At 40.7% G+C, this 17,381-nt stretch overlaps 1 protein-coding gene across 5 annotated transcripts in view; it reads left to right on the top strand.

The window, feature by feature from the left end:
- Positions 1-488: 488 nt before the first annotated feature.
- LCORL (ligand dependent nuclear receptor corepressor like) overlaps positions 489-17,381 on the top strand; it is an 82,167-nt gene continuing 65,274 nt past the window's right edge. For all 5 annotated transcript variants that reach the window (XM_050338761.1, XM_050338757.1, XM_050338759.1 and 2 more), the window contains exon 1: positions 489-660. In XM_050338761.1, the coding sequence (XP_050194718.1) occupies positions 513-660 (148 nt within the window). In that variant the 5' untranslated portion in view covers positions 489-512. The remainder of the gene's footprint in view (positions 661-17,381) is intronic.

The following is a 17,381-nucleotide window of genomic DNA, read 5'->3' as shown; positions in this document are numbered from 1 at the left end:
CTGAGCGCGGGGCTGTGAGGCGCGGAGCGAGGGCGGCCCTGCAGCGCAGGGGCCTCCAGCAGGGCCGCCGCGCCGCTTTCCCCGGGGAGCAGCCTCGGAGGTGGCGCCGCTCCCCTCCCTCATGAACTACAGTTCCCGGCGTGCCTCGCCGCCTCCCGCTCTGACGAGCGGGGAGGGCGCGCTGCCCTGCGGGAACTGTAGGCCGGGGGACACCGATGGTCAGCGGGGCGGTGGCGGGAGGGGAGCGGGTGTCCGTTCTCGGCCCGGCCACCGGCCCGGCCCGCGGTGCGCGGGGCAGAAGCGGGTCCCGGTTGGGGCGGGCGCGCCGCGGGAACGCGCGTCACTCCCCCCGCCAGGCGGCGCGCGCGCTCCCCGCGCCGGATGCTGAGCGGGGGGGGCCGGGGGGGGCGCGGGCGCGCGCTCGGCGAGGCAGAGGGGGGTGGGGGGGGAGGGAGAGGAGCCGGGGGAGCGCGCGCTCGTATGTAAATGAGCGGGCGTGAGGTCAGAGGCAGATGGAAAAGGGAACAGAAGGAATGGCCGCCGCGGCTCCCGCTCCTCCTGCCGCCGCCTCCCAGTGCCGGAGCCCCCGCTGCACGGCGGAGCGCAGGGGAGTCCGCCGAGAACTCGACTCCTGGCGGCACCGGCTCATGCACTGTGTGGGTAAGAGAGGGGGCGGCGGCGGCGTCCCGGCTGCGCGGCGGGACCGGGGGGCGGCGGACGGGGCTTCGAGCGGGCTCCGGGAAGGCGACGGGGAGCGGGGACGGCGGAGGCGCCTCGAGCCCGGGGCTGCCGGGTGGGCAGAGGGGGAGAGCGGGGATGGAGGAGCGGCCCCGGCAGCTTTCTTGGAGGGCGGGAGCTGAGACGGGCTGCGGGGGAAAGCGAAGGTCCTAAGCCGCCCCCGGGCAGCGGAGGGTGGGTGTTATGGCTTTGGCTGCGGCCGCCGGGTCCCTCCTTTTGCTGCCGACCGAGACCCGTTCTCAGCTCGGGTCCTTTTGTCTCGGCTCCTCGTCGTTGGCGCGGCGAGCGCCGATGGCTGCCCCCCTCCTCTCCTCCTCCATCGCCAGTGCCTGGGGGGCGGAGGGGGGAAGGGATCCCGCCTCTGTGTGTCTGTCTGTGTGTGCGTGCGCCTTTAAGAGGGAGCCGCTCCTGCACTGACGGTTGGGATTTGAAGTTTTCCCTCCCCCTGGAAGTTGTCATGGCGACGGCAGCTCCCCCCCACACACACCCCCCCGCCCCGGGGCTGTCCCGGTCGCTCGTGCCGGGAGCTTCCCGGGCTCACGTGACTCTCCCCGCGCGTGTCCGGCGGGCGGGGGCGCGCGGGCACCGGCGGCGTTCCCGCCCGGAGCAGCCCCGGGAGCGGCAGCCCGGGATGAGGCAGCCTCCCCTCCCCGCCCCTGCCCCTGTGAGCGCTGGCACTCCGTGCGTGTGCCGCCTCGGCTGGGGTGGGTTTTGTTTGTTTCTTTCTTTCTTTCTTTGGCTTTTTGGTTGTGTTTTTTTTTTGGGGGGGGGGGATGAACACTGGTGCCAGGAACTGCTTTATTTGTATTGTTTCAACAGACGTTTCCCTTCTCGGGGAAGTAGATAAGATCCTTGATCTCCAAGTAGCGCGTTAGTGTCAGTGCCTATCCTCCCCGATGGCTGAGCAGGGAAGCACATCCAGTGTGGCTAGGAGGGTTTATTCAGTGCTGCTGAGTGCACTTGAGATCAAAGTAAGAAGTGAATATCTAACAAGTAGGTACACTTAACAATTACAGGCAGTTAGCTTTGTTCGAGTGGGGGTTTTTCTTTATGTTTTTTCAGTAACCTGGAGTCTGCTTTATACACAGAAGGTTCTTGATCTTGCTGTGTTGCCCCAATAACTCTTCTAAACAACTGTTATAACGCCTATGTGTATGATGTCGTACCTGTGTGTGCTTGCACTGTCCGTTTAATTCTCCAAGTATAAAATTGTGTACAAAAGCAATGTTTTTGTATTTCCATCCACTACTACACTAGATTATACTTCTTACTGGAAGAATGCAGTTTAATTGGAATATATAGGGAGAGCCAGTTCATTGGCATAGATGCTGTGGTAAGCTGTTAAATCTCATGGATGGATATCTCTGCCAGTATATGTAAGTGGCAGATTCGGTGGCTACCTGTTACTTAATGGCATTTCTCTTACAAATTTAAATTAAATCCCAGAAGTCTGCTTGACATAGTGAATGACTGAAGAAAGATTGGGGCGGTAATTATGTACTGCTAGATTTGTTCAGGAAACGCAATTGCGCAGCACGACCCACAGTGAGAAAGAGTGCAAAGAAATATCACACCCTGGCTCCTTTGCTTGGTGGATCTGCGGTGTTTAGGGAACTTCTTCAGAGTTGCTTCTTTAGTTGTCCTTTCACTGAGAATTGTAAAGTGCAAAACTGTCGCATAATTACTTACATTTTACACTGATTGCACTGTGGTGGTGCTTCTCATTCAGCTTTCTTTTCATTGGAATAAAACTTATTTAGGGTATGATTTCTTTGTGTGTTTACAAGAAGTTAATTCAGAAGGGAACCCTGACATGATTAGCAACTGCTAAGGAGGAAGGACATTGATTATGGTTTAATAGTTAGTCAAGCACTCTCTCAGTTAACGACTGTTACTTGGCATGCCTGTTGAGCAGCCCTTATCAGTAAGTGTCAACAAAGTGCCAAAAAAGTGAGTAATCAGGATAGTGGAGGTAGAGTACACCAACAGATAAGGGCTGGGGTTTTTTGTGGGTTTTTTTTCCCCCCTCTTCTTTGAAATCCTGTTGCATTAAGTTCTGTAAAAAAACTCATACTCAGACTAACTTCCAAATTAAAAATTGTTCATTGTTCTTACTCACCAAAGTATTCCCAAGGATTTGAAGAGTCTAACAAAGTTAGTATTAATGGAAAGGTCTGAGTGAAGGTCTGAACAATTGCTGGGTTGGTGGCTGAAATGGCAACATGGTGGAGGGAGGAGTGGTGAGTATGATGGATTTGGCAAAACTTACTTTTTCTTGCTCTACTTCTTCTCTAGAATCATGTTTGTAGTGAGAAAAACAATGTGGTAAGGCAGTAGCCCCCCAGTTCTTGAACTAGCTTACTGTAAATCCTAACAAACAAAAAAACCAGAAAAAAAACATCACCAACAACACATCAATCTACCCTTAAAATTCTTTTTAATTAAAAAAAAAAGTGTAGAAGGGTGGTATGGTTCTGTGGACTATTATTTGTGAAGCATTATGATCAGAGAGCAGAGCAAGAAAGGACAGACTCTTTTAACAAGTCACATTGTTTCTGCTAAATTTTTCAGATATTCAGCTTTATTTTGATGTGTCATTTACCGTATTGATATTAAATTTTATATTTGCATTTCTGTAGTATCATCAGTTGAGCACTTTGAAATCCTTTATCTGTCAAGGATTCCTCATCCACTTTCTTTATTGAAATGGTAAACTGAGTCAGAGATAATACCTCCAAGACAGTGATTGAGGCTCACAGTTGACTTTTATATCCACAACAGTGAGACTGAAATAATATTCAATGGAGGGCCAGTGGTGGTTAGGGACCTCTGCTCAAAGGGCTCAATTGCTGAATTGGTTGTTGGTCAAAACCTGGTTGCAGACTTAACTCTAAAGCCCATGCATGTATTTAAAAACTTGGGTTTTGCCAGCCTAATATGTTAATTTGTGTCCTGCAGAATATGATTTAAAATCTAATATCAAAATGTTCAAGCATTTCAAGAAGTTGAGAAGAGAAACAGTGATAAAATTTCACTGACGTTACTGAAAATTTGCGTATTTGATATCTAAATATATGTGAAGGTACCAAAAGACATCACATTGTAAATGAATGGAATATATTAACAGAAATTCAAAGTAGTTGTTCAGTACAAAATGTCTGTTCAGCTGGTAATCTTTGTGTGTGTTATGTTGAGCACTAACATTCCTAAGATGCCTAGACTTGTGCTTATTGGATGTTCGGAACTCTTGCATGACTCAGAGTTCAAAACTAGATGCTCTAAAAAGCACCTAGAGATCTCCATTCTCTTGATGTTTTTACAGCATGCATAATACAAACTAACAAATACTGTTTATAGCAGTGCTCGCTGCTATGTTTTGCCCTAGGTACAGTCTTTGTGACATAACATCTAAAATTCTGAGTTTAGAGAAAAGTGACAGAAAGCTCAGATTTTAAGTACCTGACTTAGCCAGTAACGGAGTTCTGTGGTGGTTTAGATTGCAAGGTATTTTGTAGAGGTGATATCAGAATGGTTAAGAATTGCTCTTTGGTGCTCTTTGATTACAACTTTGTAATATGAATCAGTTAATACTATTCCATTGGATTGAGAGGCTTTGGCAAGTGTGAGTCTTTTTTAAGTCTAGCTTTGTGGTCAGCTTTAAGAAAAAGGATTTATGCAGTTTTTTCAAGCAGTCATTGATCCTACTGCCCAAATTCATTTGAACTTTACAGGTAGAGTTGGCAAGTACATTGAGTTCCCATTCCTTTCGTGAATATGCACAGAGGAGAGACCAAGTAATTGCTGGGGCGCAAGAAAAAGCTTCAAGCATAAGGCTGTGCTTTTACTACGTTATCACAGTATCCTAGGGGTGAAGTTTGGGGCAATAACGCAAGGCTTTTTAATGGAAAGTGCCGGGTAACTCCAGTCATGGATGCTGAAATCTTGCTAGGGCCTTGCAGTGTGTTGTGAAAATATAACAGTAAAATGTTCATTTTCAGTGACAGATTAAAATATTATTGCAACTACTTTTTGAAAAAAAAAAATACATTGCTATTTGGGGAAAGGGCAGAAGTTTTACTGTTCTTCTGCTGCAGCTTAAGGGCACACATTTGATAGGAAATAGCCTTGGTATTGCTTTCTTATGAAAACTGAAATTTGATCAAAGCAAAAGTCCATTTTTGTGTGTTTGTGTAATCTAGCATATAAATACTCCTTCACTCTTATTACATTTTTTCAGACTTTTTTCCTTCAAAACTAGGATATTAGTGCATCTAAATCTATTTTATAGGTCTAGATCTTAAATCTTTTTAAAGTGTTTGGACTTCTGCTCCAGCTGACTATTTTTGAACAAGCTGTCTCACAGGTGCACTTCCCAAGAAGAGGAATTTCCCCCCAAACAAAAGATTTGTAGCTACTGCATTTGGTGGCATCCCCCCTCTTGCAACACTCCTGCATTAAAGTACTTTGTATCTTTATTCCCACAACACGCAGCAGTGTTCTCACTTTTGGTGTGGCTGGAAGTACTTTGCAGCAGGTTAGTGTCGCCTTTTTGTTTTGTTTGTTTTGTTTTTGTTTGTTTTTTGTAACACTGGTGCAGTTTTAGGTGATTTTCTATAGCTGCCACAGTAGTAGTGGGAGAACTGTTTATTTTACTAGACATCTATAATGTTCATGTGTATCTGCTAACATCATTGTGGTGGCTCAATGCTCTGTTACTTGTCAGGCTATTAACAGATTGTGTGCAAGAATGATTTCAATAGGATAACTGCTGTGAACTCTTTTGCTTCCCTGTCGCTCCAGCGTCCTTAAACAGTGAACAAGCCTGCTGTAGTGCCATCATCCATACGATGGACAGTAATACTGGTGTAAGGCGTTCCTGGGGATCTGTTGCGCTTTGAGTGATTCCAGTGTGAAACAAATCAAAGAAGTAATCTCAGTGTTACTGCAAATGTTGGAAGAATGGGAGTTAAATCTAGATCAGAACCACAGCACAGGTTCACAGGCAGTTTTTGATGCAATGAGAGAAGATGGTATCATGTAAGGGAATAGCTCAAACTAGTATTACAGAGGCCAATGTGCAAGTCAGCATTAGCTTGGAACACTTATTAAACCACAGTTTAAGAATGCAGTGATATGCCATTTTGCATCATCAAGTCCCATGGAACTGTTACCAGAATGGAGAAATTGCGATTCTGACTGTATGTTCATACTCCTTGGATGCTTGCATCAACACTCACTGGTCCCCTGTCTGATCTGTTGTAACTCAGTAGCTGGTCAACAGGCTGTTGAGGAGTTGGGGGTTGCAGAAAAAAAGTCTGGATGCTGCTGTTAGCACAAGGGTAAGGGTAGGACTGTGTAAAGGAAGCAGGATGGGTGATAGCAGAAAGGAACCACTGAATTGGTTTAGCTGCCTGTGGCACTGTGAGCTGCCAGGAATGGAACACAGCCTTAAACATACAATCCCAATTTCCCCTGAAATAAACAGAGGATAAAGAGGAAAAAATGGTCAGTGTGTGTATATATGTCAGTGGAAGTTGCTGCAGTGTATGTATCACATTGACTGGTTTTAGTTTGAAATGAGAGAAACCAAATGGGGTTTGTTTTGTGTTGGACTATCTTTGTTTCAAATGTGTAGTGTTAAATTGGCTTCTTTTCCATATTCTCTCACAGTCTGTTTCAACTCATCAGCTTTTCTCTTAGAAGGAAGTAATTGCCTGCTGCTGTCATTACGTGTTTTTGGAGGGATGTCTTATGATTGACTTTTATAAGAAATTTTTACATGGGAAAACAGTACAAGAAAAGTTGGATAAAGGACACCCAGGGGCTTAAGTTTAAAAGGCGGAGAGAGGAAGCCCAGTGTATTTAGCAGTAGATGCAGCACTAGTTCGCTGATCCCTTGTGAACCTGCAATCGCAAGGATGTATGGAGCAAAATTTTTATGAAAGACAAAACTGTACCTGCTACACAGACTAATCCATGGATTGTGCCAGATGCAAACAGTGCTTTATTTGAATTCTTTGCACTTAAAACAGAAATATGTTGCAGAGCGTGCAAGTAGATACATATATTCAGTGGTGTTGATAAAACCTGTGATTGTTTTTGGTGCTCCCTATGTCTAGATACTGGTATGTGGAAGCAGTTCAATTTTTAAGTGTTCCAGGAACTACTGTAATCTTTGTCAGTGTTTTCAGGCATAGTTTGAACTTATTGTATGTTCTTATATGGTAGCTGTTTACTTTTTATGTGGCTGATAGTGAGCTGAGAAATTTAAACTCTGATAGTCTTTCTACATTATAGTCACTGAGAGTTTCCTAAGCTGGAACTTGTGTAAACCAAAACCATGGAGTGCAGATAAAGTCACTGCAATTCCATCTCAGTTCTTCCCTTGATTTGGCCTTCAGTAACTGTTTAATGCTTGAGGTTGATAACTTTCAGGGGATTTTTTTTGTTGTTGTTGTTGTTGTTGATGCTTAACACAATTTTATTGTTTTTCTTTCTGGACTCTCTGTACCTACCTTCATGATTTATTTGAACTGTATGAGCATTCATTTATTAAACAGTTCAATAAACTGGACTGTAAAACTAATCTAGCTTAACACTAACCTAGAAAATAGGAGAGGAGACGTGGCAGGAGGGTGAATAGGAAAGAAAAGGTCAGATCTAATCTAACTTGGATCACTTTTCTAACCAGGTTTACTACATACCTGCTTTTTCTTCTGAATCAAGTGTAACTAGCTGTACTGATTTTTAGCAACTCCTTATTTTAGCAACAGTTTTTGTGGGTTTGAAATGAGCTACAAAACTAAGTTGGCTAAAGAGTGTCCTAATCAATAAGACTGTCAATGAGAGAAAGAATGCAGTACCACTAACAAGATCTTTCCACTTTATCTCCCTTTGCAGTGGAACTTGTCTGGTGTAACAGTGAACTGCCCTTCTGTTTTAAGTTAGTCCAGGGAGCCTACTGTGAATTTTTTTGGTTTTGTTGCTCTGGGTTGGTTTTCTGTTAGTTGAACTGTCTTGCTGTGTAAGGGAAATAATAATATGAATGTGTCATGCTGATCAATTTATCAGATCAGTGTAAGTGGTTCAGGAGCTGTATTCCAGTTACTAGCAAATAGTCAGGGCTTGTGCTGCCTACAGCTAAAATGGGAAAAATTAGTGCCTCTTCCCCTTTTCCAAGGTTGCCTTTATTTTTCAGCTGTATTACATGGGTGTTTTGAATAGATAGTTACAATGGATCCCTTCTTCTTGAGTATGACTCAAGTATCAGGGCTTCAAACAAAGTTATTATTCTAACCTTTAGAGTTCAGTGTATTTATGTGAAGTGTAGAGGTCAGCCAGAGCTTTATAGACTTCACTAACTTCAAATTCTTTGTCCCAGTTAAAACCACTGTCTTTTATGTTATTCTTGAACCTTGCTCTCTTCAGTGTGCTTGGTGGGAACTTTGATAAGATAGGTTGGAACATTAATAGAGGTTGGAACAGAACTGAATTGGTGTGACTCACGCATCTAGTATCAAACTTCTGAAAAGTAGGATGGCATTATAAATTTAGCTCCCATACATTAGGAAAAACCCACAGAGCACAGAAGCAAACAAAACCAGAACCAAGCACAACCTTGTTTGGGGGGTGATACATCTCTTCTTTTACCACTGCTAATCTATCACTTTATCCTTCCATTCACTAAAGGTGTAAAGAAGACAGGAAGAAGGGAGGAGAGAGTAGAGATGGGAAGATGAATGATCGTGACTAATCTGTTTGACCAGCCACTACCCCCTGTAAGGGGGCAGAGGATATATTGCAAAGAGCAGGGAACTCTGAATCTGCAGAAATGCCTTGAGTGGTAGAGATTGAATGCCTTTTTATGGGGTGTGGTCCACAGCATGTCACTCTGCTGATCAAAGAGCCACGTGTCAGGTCTTTTTGTTTCCACTTTGGCACAGACCAGGTTCCTGTGTAGTATCTTGAAAAGCTGGATTAACTCCTTCTTAGATAAACATTCTATTCTTTGCAAAATTCTTGTGGAGTCTCAGCTACTGCTCTTGTGTTTGATTCTCAACAGCCGTCAAGGCTTATATCTCTATAGAAGCATGTGTTGTATTGCAGGAGTGAGAATTGGATAAATGTTACTAGATGTGATTTCTTTGGTTTGTTTTTATTTTGTTTGTGTTGTTTTTTTTAAATTAGTTGGTAAATGAAAGCTTGCTGAATTTGTGACCTCTTTAACTATGCTGCTCACTTTTAGTTTCTGTATAACTTGCTATGGTCCTGGTATCCAATTATGAGATATCCTAGCTTTTCTGGCACCTGGAGATTGATTACTCTATGTTCAAAGTGCTGTTCAGTGGAAAAAAAATTTTTGTTTTCAGTGCTTTATTCTAAAATGCTAGTACCTTCTTTTAAAAATGCTTAATTTTCAGATTATAAATATTTATCTTCCTTCTTTCACAGTTCTCAGCTTCTTCAAATCATCTTAACTACAGGCTAATAGTCTTACATACGAATAATAGTTCTCACCATCATAATTCCAGTGCTTTATAAACTAGCTTTAGTGCATTTCTAGTCTGCTGAGCTACTAATAGGTCAGAGACCCATGTAATTAATCTAGGGTTGAATATGCGACTGCTTTTCATAACAATTGTCAAAAAGCTTTGCACTTCTTACTTAAAAGTTTTACTTTCCATTCTAAAAGCACTACACCATTTAGTAATGCCAGGTTAAAATATTCCTCATGCAAAACTACTGGATGACTTTTGATTAACAGTGAATCGGTATTGCTGCCGTATATAATGTAGGTTATAGAAGACTGCTTTAAAGGACTCTTGCTCGTGATTGCAGCTGTCAGTTTGGCTCACAGGACAGAGACTGTGCCACAGCAAGGCCCAGTTAAATGCAAAGATCTGACTTTACCTAAGTGTAGCTATTAAGCCCCCTAATCTGAAAATGGGGGAGGATTATCAAGTGGCTACTGTTTTGTGACCTGTAGTTCAGATGTAGGTCATTCTGGTGTTAGCCATCTGATGAGTAGGGGAAGAAAAACAGGATCGACTTAGGTTGTACTGCTGCCTTACACTGTTCTGTGTAAGGATTTTAATGCCAACTGTGACAAACTGTTTCAAATGTTTACTCTGCTACCGACTGAATAATGCAGTGCTAGTGGACTTACCTGTGATTCTGGTACACACTCCTTCAGTTTTCTTATTCTTCCTGGGCTATCTTCATTCTTCTCTCCATCCTTCAGCTTTCATAAGTAGTATTTAACTGACTAAAAAAAAAAAAACAACTTTAAAGTAATACAGTACTATGGCTTATGGGGAATTATGGTTTATAAACTCACTTCTACCATCTTGAAAGGTGTGACTGCCCATGGCAGGGGAATTGGAACTAGATGAGCTTTAAGGTCTCTTTCAACCCAAGCCGTTCTGTGATCTTACCTATTTACTTTGGAATTTTGCCACCTGTTGTGTGTTCCACTCAGTTGTGGTACCTGGCCTGTGAGGTTCAGAGATCTTCTGGTGATGTTTAGAGAGTTTTACCATGAGGAAGAGATTCAGAAGGCTTTGTTTCGAAGCTCTCCTGATTGAAGTCTTGCCACACCTATTTCTGTTGATGCCTAAATCTGAGGAATTGTTCAGTTGTAGTTGTCCTGTGATCTATCAGGAAACAACATCCTTTGGTCAAAGTAATTTCAACTGTGCAGCTCCTGATGGGTTCTTTACTTGTTTACAGGTGTGTTCCTGCATGTCACATGCTTATCTTTTGAGGCCTGTATTGTATTCTCTACTGCTGCCATCAGTCAGAACTTCAAGTGTACTTGTATGCTTCTTTTAATTGTTGATTAAATGTATTTAGCAAGGTAGAACCTACTCTTTAGGAAATTTTGTTCTTCAGGCTGGGTCATCTCCTTCAACATTACTTGTTGACTTCCTCCCTTTTTGTCAGTTCCATCCCTATTTTACACGAGTTGTGCCAATTCCCCTCAGGCTTGACAGAGTTCTGTCTTAAGATGCCAATTCATGTTTAAATCGGTTAAACCATAACAATACATCTGTCCTGACCCTGGCTGATAAATGTGATAATACCAGTCTGCTATAGTGGTGAAACATGCACTCCTATTCCATGTCACCAGGCCCTCACAGCTTTCTAATGAGGAGCTCAGAAATGTGAGGTGGCTTTTGATTTTTGGCCTTTCCCTTTTTCCTTAGTTGCCTTACTGTAGTTTGTTTTAATCCCTTACTGCTTTTTAAATAACAGCAATAAAACCTCCCTAAACTGATACTGGCCCTCTCTTTTGCAATGCCAGATGTTAATACCTTCTCAGAAAGAGTTTCTTCATCCTAACCATCAGACTGGTTAGGATGTAGTAAAAGTACTTTAATTTCCCGTCTGACTGAAGTCTACTGACTCCTGTACAAATGTGTTCTGCCCCAACGAAAAAGTATTTAATAAGAAATGCTCAGCTTAGAATTTGTGATGTGGGTTCTTATCTTGAAATGTAGGAAGTGACTGGAATGCCCTGAGCTTAGTGCTGATGTGCAAAACTGCACTTCAGCACTGACCCTAGATCAGCTTCTGTGTCCAGTCCTCAAAAGCAATGGTAGGTAGTTGAATCCTGGATACTTAATACCTCATTAGGTCACTTACACGGAATAGGGTGTTTTCATAAAGCAAGGGCTTCGACAAAACATGAGAGTTTCACTGGAGAATTCACATTAGAGAAACTATTTAGTAAATCCTAAAATACCAGATTTTTTTAGGAAGCATTTGTAAATCAGTCATGTCTAAATTGCTGTTGACATCTGTGGCAAGCACTCTGTCCCACAAACCTTCCAATAGTGAAGTGAAAATTTAAGAGATCATTGATTTCTTATTAAACTAGTTAATGCTTTCTGCATTGACACTGCAGGAGAAAAAGGCGAAATCCACTGTAGTGTATCTTGAGGAAACTTGTGTGAAGATTGAGGTTATTGAAGTCTGTGGTGTTACTTGCTACATTTAATTGATGACTTTAAAAATATTTGTCCAGTGGTCCATGAAGAGGGTTTGCTGGCCCAAGCCTGACTTTGTAAGGCTTTTACTTGAGGTTGTCACATATAGCAATAGTTTCATACCTGCTATTTGATGTAAATTGAAGTAATTTGTGGCTCTTCCATGTCTGAGGAGAGCCTGACATCTTCTCAGAATCTGTCTTCTGAGGAATCAAATCACTTTGAGGAGACCAATATTAACGGAGCATCTGAAAGGTTATAGGGTGACTGCTTGTTTTCTCAAGACCTTTTTTATTAATTTCCTATGTAGGAACAATAACTTGCTTACCTTGTCTGCCTCGTTCAACCACCAGCATCACAAACTCAGAAGAGCCAGAACAGCCTCTTGTACTGTTGTCTGAGAGGATAGTTACTTGGTAGTGATTTGAACGGTGTATTTGAAGAGCTGTTAACTGTCCTTCGCTCTGAGTGGTGCTGCACTTCTCCACCTTGCCCTTAACTGACCTGATTACGTGGTGTACAGGATAGTTGCAAACTGGATAATCAACAGCTTCGCCAGTTGTACCTCTCGAGTGGTAATCGGGCATTTTCTCCTCTTTCCTTCTCAACCTTGCTGATAAGCAGTAAGTGCTGTTTTGCTCTTCGTGTGAGATATGAGTGAATGAGTGATCTTGACCTATGAGACTGATAAAGAAGCTTACCAGATAAGTAACTTTACATGAAGTTTTCCAGAATACTGGAACTGAGATTTATCTGGTTCCTGCAGAAGTTTCCCTCTTGTTGGAAATGCAGACTGTAATCACACCTTTCTTTTAAGAAATTCTATTCATATATTGTTGACCTTGCAGTTCAGTTGGCTTCCCTAAGTGGTTGTTGTTGTCTTTTTAAACTGGTTCATTAGGAGGAAAAAGTACCCTACTTACAGATCAGCTCAAAGTACTGAAGTTTCCTGTTTTGTCTTGCTTGAAATCTGTAGGAAGCAATGGAATATGACTTTCTTGGGTCAAAGAAACTCACTAAAATGTGAATGGAATAGTGAACTCTGGTAAAGACTCTATATTTTCTATTTATCGTATAATTCATGGTTCTTGTGGGGAAAAAAAGAACAAACCCAAAACAACTGTTTCAAATGCTACTTTTTTTTTTTTTCTGTTTAAACTTAGTGCAGAATTTTGCTGAAGAGTTATTTGTTTTAAGGTGCAAAATAGGGACATTAACTTTTTCCCATTTTTGCACAGGATAAAGTGAAGAGGTATCTCATTGTTTTTAAAGCAGACTAACAAATTTAGGAGTGAGAATCGTTGTCTGGAAATAATGAATGTTTGCTTCTGCTAAGGAAGAGACAGTGCTGGAGTACAGAAGGAACAGAGTGTTTCTAAGACAGGATAGCTACTGTTTAAACCCTTCCGCCTTGTGTAAGAGCTCTTGTCTGTTCTCCACATGATTCAAGTATTCAGAGCCTTGCCACTACTTACTTTAAAAAGTATCTTTTTTTCCTTTGTGATGTTATACGCTCTGCTCACCAGCTCAGGTTGGACAGTTGATAGTAATCTGAGCTTTGTAGAGGCTAATCAGAAATTCATTGCAAAACTGTTACAAAAATCTCCCAGTAAATTCTCAGATCTGTGGTTTCAGTTGAGTACTATATGAGTTGTTTTTCATAGCAGATGAGAATCTGAGTCCCATACTTTGAATCTTACCATTTTGTGCTTTATATTGTGCCTTTTAATGATTGTGGGGAAGTTTATCAAAAGTTCTTACAGATGCATGCTAATTGGTTTAACCTCCCCCCCCAAAAAAAAAAAACCAAAAAAACCCTTGACAAACCAGCCAAACAAAAAAAACCCCACCCAAGCACACTTTCTTATTCTTTGAATTGTGACAAATGCTAAATGCAAAAACCATAGACTTCTTATTCTCTTCTTGTATGTGGTATCTTTTATCTGATGAAAGTGTCTAATGTGAGGCTAAAATTTGTATTTAAAGTCTTCATTTCTATACTTCTGCTTTTTCGATCTCCAGTGGGAAATGAGGGAATTTAGCCTTAATCAGATGTTAAACAATTAGAAACTCATTTCTGTTCTTTTCAGTATGTTATGCAGGTTCAACAGATGTTCACTTAATGATGCAGATTCCAGGTTGTTTTTCCATGACATGGGAGCTGAGATACACTGCCTACCTATCTCGAACAACGTCATACTTTCTTTTATGCACTGGACATGTTTAAGAACTGATTTGAAATCACAGTTTGTCTGAGTTTAGAGTTCTTTGAACCTGACTGGAGCATCTGAAGCACTTGCGATTTTAACCTTGAGTACCAGAAAATCTTTTAGAGAATGTAGGCATAGTTAATAATTTTTATTTGAAGTTTTTACATAGATAGGATAGTCCATTTCTTGTTAACATATTGCTAGCTCTAAATTTTGTCTAATTTGCCAAGCCAAATGGATTAAAAAATAATGGCTGTTAGAGGGGTTTGGGTTTTTTTTTTTTTAAAAAACTATGTATTTTTAAAAACAAACTGTAAATTAAAGGTGAAAATACATGGTGTAGGTATTATAAAATGCTTAAAAGTGATCTTATGAAACATTTATGAAATTACCTACTAGTATACAGGTATGTTTCACCCATTTAATGGTAAAATTGTGGTATTTCTAGGATTATTAAAATGTTTTTTAATAATATGATTTCAGCAATTGTGTTAATGATATGTTTATAAACATAAATATTTTGAAGAATGTGGCATTGAGATATGTAGGGTTGCTAGGGTTATTATTTGGCATCTAGACACAAGATGCATTTCCTTCTCCAGCTTCAGCATATGAGAGAAATGTAGATTGATTTCAGGAACCCCTATATTAGTGAAGTCTGCTTGCAGGATTTCAGTCAAACTTTTTTTTTTTTTAAAATGATAGAAACCAGTATATAGTTTCTGAATAACAAACAGTCTCTGAATATGAAGAATTTGGATCTACTGGGAGAAAAGAATAACTTTTCTCCAGTTCATAATTTCAGAGCCATTTGTGGGGAATAGACAGGTTGTTTGACACAGAAATTATAACTGAAAAGAGTCCTTCTGAAAATTCCCGTGAAACTCTGATTCTCTTTGGAAATTTCTCATACTTGTAAAACTTAGCATCAAACATCGGTTTCATGGAATGCTCTGAAGGCTTGCAACTTCATTAGCTTGCAGTAGACACATAATGTAGTACAGAATCTGAAGCTTCAGTTTCTCAAAAGCCCATCAGGGCTTTTTTGTTTTGAAAAAAATTATTTTTTTTTTTAGCTCAATGAACTGGTGTTTTCTGATAACTGTATTTTTCTCTAATAGCTTTTCTGTGCAGAAAGGTTCTTCAATTCTGATAACCCACAAAGTGTAACAGGCCTACTTCATTTGTTAGTTGACTGCTAGACTTTCTCCCAGATGCTGGTTAGATGTCTGATACTGCGCAGTAGTAAAGCAGTGTTGTAACCTTTTCATTACTAAAGATTTACTGTGGTCTTCACTTTTCCATAATGATTTAGTGAACATCTGACTAGGCCTTCACGTAGAAAAGAAGTCTTTGTCTAGTAATTCTAAACTTTTTAGGTAAAATAGCCCAAATTTTCAGTCCTTTTGCACATCTTAAAATTATGATTAAGAAATAAGAACATGCTTCAGATGCATGGTCTTCTGAAAGTGACAGTTGTTCCTGTGTTTTACTCTTGGGCATTATTCTCCTCATTTGCAAAACACTTAAATTGATATCAAATGAGGAAGTCGTGAGCATTTTTCCAAGCTGGATGTAATTTTCTTTTACCGTGACTTCCCCTGAATTTTCTTCTCTAAGGATACAAACTGGTCAAATTATTGCCAGCACTTTTCTGAGCAACACTTGGTATTTAGCTAGCTCTGATGTAGAGTCTTGAAAAACGAAAGGCAGTAGAAAAAGTTTAAGAGCCTGAAGAACACTGGTTTTCATACCAACTTTGTATTGTACTGTCCCTGTGTGGCAGCTGAGATTGGACCACTGCTGAAAGAAAGAATTCTTTGAGAATAGAAGTGAAGTTCTGGTAACTGTTGCTTGGAAGCGCTTTTTTCTCCCCCTACCTCAGAGCAGCATAGTCACTTCTGAAGTGTTTTTCTTATGCATCTTAAATTATAAATAACACAAATCTCTCAAAATATCTTGCTACTACTACATTAGAAATTAAATCTTTTAATTTTGACAGTGTTCAAAGGTACAGTAAGAGGTGTCATGTGGGCCTTCCTATTTACAGGTCTGTGAGGATACATTCTTATTGGCATAGATTACTTTGGAGTGTGGAGATGCTTCCTTTCTCATTGAACCTCATTTTTCTTGCTGTGATTTGTAGTACCTGAATGCAGAGTTGATGTCAACTGCAGTCTTGATTTAACCTACCATTTTTTTTCCCTTGTTGGCTTTCACCCTTTTCTTTAAAATTGTGAACTGAGGGGAAGGCACATTTCCTCATTTTGTTTTGCCTCTGAGCTATGACCAGTGTCAGTCTCCCTCTTTGTATTCTGCTTAATACTTGTAACTGCTAATGTTATAGCTAGTTCTTTTAATGTACCTATTATTTTTGGAAACTGTATTTCATCACTCTCTTCATCCCCACAATAAAGCACAGCATAAAGGGTTGAAACCAAAGATTTTTATCCTAAGAGAAAAGTAACCAGTTAAAACTGAAGTTGTTCTGTAGTCTCATTTCAAGTTTTGGTCCCCCGTCTCACTGGCAGCAGCAGTGTCCTCAACTACATTAGTTCTTGGAGTCAAGATCTGCAGAGAAGGACAAGCATCTTTTTTAGCTATGGTTTGGAATTTGTATTGGAGTCTAAATAGAGGATTTCCTCCCTTTCATTTTGGAATCTCTGGTATGTTGGTTCCTGTTTGCTTAGGGAACTGAATCAATATGGTAAAGAAAATGAGTGTTTTAAGTTAAATGTTTAGAACTTTCTATTATAGGAATACTTTTCTTTTTAGTGCTGTAAGCAAGAAATGGATTCAAGTTAAGCGGCATATTCAGCAGAAGCCCCCTCCTTACTCCACCTGTATCAAAATTTGTCTTAAATTTTTCTGCAAGGAAAATTGGCTGCTTCTTACCTGATAATCTGGCCAAGATTCTATCAAATAATGAATTTTAGGAATAGCTATTCTGTAGTGACATTAAAAACAGGAAAAATAAAATCTTTGAATAAATATATATTAATTTCTGCTTCTGTTGTCATGCTTCATGTCTTGAGTATTCTGTCTAGCAAGATAGATTATTTTTTTCTTACCACTTTTATAAATGGCAGAAAGGTGATTGACCGTTTCCTTATTGTTTTGTATATTTTATTGGGATTTGGTTTTTTTTTTATCTCAGTGCTTCCTTTGTTTTATACCATGGTCAGTCCTTTCCAGATTGTTGTGATGGTGGATTTTTTTTATAAAAATTAATAGAACCAAACCAAAACAGATCACAATCAACAGCAAAAATTCTGTGATGTGGAGAATTATGTCAATATGTCAAGACTAAAATTATTAATCCATCTATTGCTAGGGGGCAGAGAGGACAGCTGCTGAACTGTGGAAGGAAGGGAGAGGCAGAAGAAACAGTCAGAGATGTTAACGCTTAAATTTTCTCTGTTAAACACACTGCTCCACTCTTATA

Source organism: Myiozetetes cayanensis, unplaced genomic scaffold (genome assembly GCF_022539395.1).
Source record: "Myiozetetes cayanensis isolate MyiCay16 unplaced genomic scaffold, myiCay2020 scf7, whole genome shotgun sequence".
NCBI lineage: Eukaryota > Metazoa > Chordata > Aves > Passeriformes > Tyrannidae > Myiozetetes > Myiozetetes cayanensis.
Note: the sequence above shows the minus strand (reverse complement) of the source record. Positions and strands in the feature narration are given on the sequence as shown.